At 49.7% G+C, this 5,112-nt stretch overlaps 1 protein-coding gene across 1 annotated transcript in view; it reads right to left on the reverse strand.

The window, feature by feature from the left end:
• Positions 3,665 to 5,112, reverse strand: part of LOC107620587 (pectinesterase) — a 4,955-nt gene continuing 3,507 nt past the window's right edge. Inside the window, exon 2 of the mRNA XM_016322747.2 lies at positions 3,665 to 4,522. Within this exon, the coding sequence (XP_016178233.1) occupies positions 3,834 to 4,522 (689 nt within the window). The 3' untranslated portion in view covers positions 3,665 to 3,833. The remainder of the gene's footprint in view (positions 4,523 to 5,112) is intronic.

The following is a 5,112-nucleotide window of genomic DNA, read 5'->3' on the forward strand; positions in this document are numbered from 1 at the left end:
GCTAATGTTAGTCCGCCCAAGAGAGCTTCATATTCTGCTTGGTTGTTCGACACTGGAAACTCGAACTTAGTCGATTGTTCATAGATGACCCCTGCTGGGCTTTCTAGGATGACCCCTGCTCCCCCGGACGTTTGGTTGGAGGCCCCGTCAACGTGGAGCCTCCACCGTGTGCCCGTTTCCTCGGGAGGGTCCCCCGTCACTTCAACCAGAAAGTCTGCCATTGCCTGAGCTTTGATCGCGTGTCGGGGTTCATATTGTAGGTCGCATTGGGAGAGCTCGATGGCCCAGGTCATCATCCTACCGGCCAAGTCAGGCTTTTGCAGTACTTGGCGAATCGCCTGGTCCGTCCTTACGACTATACGATGGCTCTGGAAGTATTGTCTTAACCTTCGGGAGGAGACTAGGAGCGCCAGCGCCAGTTTTTCCAGCTTGCTGTATTTCAGTTCTGGTCCTTGGAGGACCCTGCTAACGAAATAAACGGGTTGTTGGGTCTTTCCCTCTTCTCTGACGAGCACCGTGGCCATTGCTTCCTCGATCACCGATAGGTAGAGATAGAGCAGTTCTCCGGCCCTGGGTTTTCTGAGAACTGGTGGTGCCGCTAAAATCTGCTTGAAGTGGTTGAATGCCTCCTCGCATGCTGGGGTCCATTCGAACGTCATTCCTTTTTTCATTAGATTGAAGAAAGGTAGGGCTCTTGCTGCTGACGCGCCGAGGAATCGGGACAAAGCCGTTAACCTCTCGGCAAGTCGTTGGACGTCTTTGATACAGCCCGGACTCTTCATCTGGAGAACTGCCTGACACTTCTCGGGGTTGGCTTCCACCCCTCTTTGAGTAATCATGAATCCCAAGAACTTACCGGCCTCCATGGCAAACGCGCACTTGAGCGGATTAAGCCTCATGCCGTGTTGCCGGAGGGACGAAAAAACACCATCAAGGTCGCTAAGGAGGTCGTTGGGTCGTGTAGTCTTCGCGAGTATGTCATCCATGTAGACTTCTACTGTCTTGCCTATGAGTTCACTGAATATCTTGTTCATCAGCCTTTGGTATGTGGCCCCAGCGTTTTTCAAACCGAAAGGCATCACCCTGTAACAATAGATTCCTCCTGGTGTTATGAACGCCGTTTTTTCTTCGTCAGGTCGGTGCATCGGTATCTGGTTGTATCCTGAGTAGGCATCCATGAAGCTCGGGTACCGGTACCCCGCCGCTGCGTCAACGGGTGCGTCAATGTTAGGTAGAGGGTAGCAATCCTTGGGACACGCCTTGTTGAGGTCAGAGTAGTCTACGCACATTCTCCACCTCCCATTGTGCTTTTTGACCAGGACCACGTTTGACAGCCAAGTTGAGTAGTCCAGTTCTCGGATGAATCCTGCTTCTAGAAGGCTGGCCGTTTGCTTGGCTACTTCTTCTGCTCTTTCTTGCGACATTTTTCTCCTCCTCTGGGCCACTGGCTTGGTTCCCGCCTTGACGGCCAGATGATGCGATATGAGCTGGGGGTCTATCCCGGGCATATCGGCAGGCGTCCAGGCAAAGAGGTCGGCATTAGCCCTGATCATTTCCATCAATTGCTCCTTCATTTCGTGGGGGAGGTTCCTGTTTATGAATGTGAATTTATCGTCCTCTTCGCCGACCCTGAACTTTTCCAAGTCCCCTTCTGGTTCTGGTCTAGGTTTGTCGTCTATTCTGGCGTCTAGGTCAGCCAGGAAGACTCCAGACGCTTCTTTGGATTTTTTCCTGAGAGAGAGGCTGGCGTGGTCGCAAGCGACTGCCGTTTCCAAGTCGCCTTTGATGGATCCTACGGATCCGTCATCAGTGACAAACTTTATCACCAGCAGCTTAGTGCTAATGGCGGCCCCCAGCTGTCCTTCAGAGGTCGGGGCTTTGACAGTATCCCCTTTTCCGCTATCTGTTGGTAAACTTCGGTGATTGGTGCTGTGAGGGGGGTATAATTGGTGAACTTCCCAACTCGGGGAAACGGTTTGGGTGTTTTACCCGGACCGCCGTCCCTGGCGTGTTCCTTTGGTCTTTCTTTGCCTTCATAGTGCCGGGCTTGGTTGTAGGCGGGCTGCCGCTTATTGGCAGCCACGACCCGGCTGACTTCTTCGTCATTGATGTATTCTTTGGCCACGCACTGGATCTCTTGCATTGTCCAAACGGGCTTTGTGGTAAGGTGTTTCCTGAAGTCCTCATTCGAGAGCCCGTTCGTCAAGCATAGACTTGCCACCGAGTCCGTTAGACCGTCAATTTCCAAGCACTCGTCATTGAAACGGTCCAGGTATTTCCCGGTCGGCTCTCCAGGTCTCTGTGTCACCCCTAGCAAATTGATTGGGTGTTTGGCTTTGACAATCCTAGTCGTGAATTGAGCCAAGAAGGCGTGGCTGATGTCGGAGAATTGAGTCACCGAGCCCTGCGGGAGGTTGTTGAACCACCGTATCGCCGGGCCCGCCAGGGTGACCGGGAAGGCGCGACATCTGACCTCGTCTCCTACCTCTTCCAGGTTCATTCTGGCCTCAAAGGCCGTCAAGTGTTCCAGGGGATCTTGTGTTCCATCATACTTCATGTCTGTTGGCTTGTCGAAGTATTTCGGCAGCTGGACCTCGAGTACGGAACGGTGGAAAGGGGTCGCTCCTATTATTACTGGTCCCTGGGTAGTTCTCCCCGGCTCGTCATTCTCCCGACGGCCGTCCTCTTCGCCTCTGTTCGACGCACGCCGTCTCTCGTGTCGGGCGTAAATGATGGGGTCTCGACTTCTTCTTCTGGCTCGTCTCCGTCCCCCCGTGCTCTCCGACTCGTATTGGGGGCTGGGTGAGCGCCTCGAGCGGCTCCTTGAACGGGAACGGGTGGGGCTTCGCTCCGGGGTGCGTTGGTCGCGTTCTCTTTCGGCTAGCCGGCGTTCTAAGTCTTGCATCCTATGGCGCAACTCTTGCATTATCCTGGCGTGGTTGTCGCCAGTTCCTCCGAAGGGGCGTCTTTCGTGAGTCTGCGTCGCATCCCTCGGAGGCGACTTCTGCTGTTGTCAGGTTTCTGTCGAAACGGCGCCTCCCCCAAGCACGGGAGGCGCGGCAGCGCGCCTCCCTGCCGGTCCCAGTCTGGACTAGTACGAAGTCCATAGACGATCCCCACAGACGGCGCCAATGTTCGGTAAGTCGGTTACCGGACGGTTCGGGTCAGGACCCGGGGTGAAGGAAAGGGCTCGTCTGGTCACGGTCTTCCAGTCCGGGCTGGGGAGATCCCGAGCACGTCGTGTGAGAGAAGAGGGGGGGTGCCACCTGCAAAGACACTCCGACGCTCTTGTCAGAATATGTGCAGGCGAAATGAGGGTGGTGTAGGGATGTGACGTACCTCGGGGGAAGAGCCATTCTTCCCCTTATATACATGTCAGTCCTGGGCCCCTCTGGAGGTCAGGCCCATATTTTCAGGGACGCTGTCCCATAGCTGTGTGTGAGCTGTATGGGACGCGTGTCAGGGTCGGTTGAAGGGCGCGTAGCCGGGCCGGGTGGAGCTCGGGTCGGGTTGACCCGCAGGAATTCTGGGCTGGGCCGTAACACATCTTAAATGGAGTTCAGAATCATAGCGAATTAATCTTTGATCTATCATACCGGAAAATATCGTGAAATATATATAAACAAAATCATTTTAATTGTTTGGCTTTTTGTCGAACACACAATAAAATCCAACACATTACAATTGATCTGTTGAATTGAAAGGGTAAGTAGCAAACACTAATATTACAGTTGAGAAGATAATTAAGCACAAATAATTAAAGGCAGATACAAAACGAGAAAGAAAGAACAGAAAAGCGGGTAAAAAAAAAACAGAATTAACTAACTAACTAACTAGAATCCATTGTCATAAGGAACACCAGTGGATGGAATCCAAGAGTCAGCATCCAAGAGATTGGAAGCAGTGAAACGTTGTGCTTCAGCTGGTCGATGAAGCACTCTAACACCAGGCCACTTCACTCTCCCGTCCGTACCAGCCCCAGGCCCAACATTCCCATACTCCACATACGTAACCCTATCAGTGGGCTGCCCCGGCATCTCTTCCCAGCCCGCGGGCCCAACAATAGAGTCAATAAAGCACTGCAGTATAGCCACCGTTGAGTACGGCCTCCATGGGCGGCCCAAAGTCGCATGCATCTCCGACTTAGCATGCGAAATGGAATCTTCTGGAGACATCGTGAAGTTGCATCTCTGGAAAGTGAAGGCGGAGTTATTGTCATTTGGATCGTCACGTGACTGAGCGGTGAATGTCACGTGATCACGGTATCTGGCGTAGAGCATGCAGTCCTGGAAGACGGCGGCGGCGGCGCCGTAGATGAAGTCGACGGTGCCGTAGATGTCGCAGTTCTTGTAGAACTGCCGGCCGGAAACTGCCCATAGAGTGTCCTGGTAACCGTCGATGGAACATCGGTAGAAGACGGTGTTGTTTGCTTCGTTGCGTACGGCTACTGCTCCGCTTGCTTTTAGACCCGCTGAGTTCACAAATGCTATGCTTTCCGCCATGAACCCTTCTCCATGAATATCTGATCATAGTTACATACGCCAACTCAATCATTTTTCTCTTAAGATTTTAGTGCAAAGAAAATTTGGCTAATGGTTAAAAAAGTTATTTGTTCACTTAACATTTTTTTATAAAATAATATATTCAAATATAAGTTTAATTTTAATGCATAATGTAAAATGTTTTATTCAATATTATAATTACGTTTGTTTTTTTGATGACTACATACGTGTTCAACGTGAAAGATAATTATTTTTGTGCGTTATGTTGATGCACTGTGTTAGTGTAAAATAGTTTTATACGTCTAATTACGTCAATAAAAATAACTATCGTTTACATTGTTCACATGAATGGTCGTTAAAAAGTTAGATATAATTGTACCATAATATAAAATGTTTTACACTCTCAATCCATCAAAATTAGACTCATATTTATGTTATACAAAATTTATATATATAAAATGACAAAACCAATATACATATAAATGATTGGATTTTATATAATTAGTATAAGAATTAGTTATATGTTAACTAAAAATCTGTTAATTACGATTCTATAAATACATAATAAAATGTGTTTTTCTTCTTTTTGTCAAGAAAGAAGAGTAAACTC

The sequence above is a fragment of the Arachis ipaensis genome, chromosome B01 (assembly GCF_000816755.2).
Source record: "Arachis ipaensis cultivar K30076 chromosome B01, Araip1.1, whole genome shotgun sequence".
Lineage (NCBI taxonomy): Eukaryota > Viridiplantae > Streptophyta > Magnoliopsida > Fabales > Fabaceae > Arachis > Arachis ipaensis.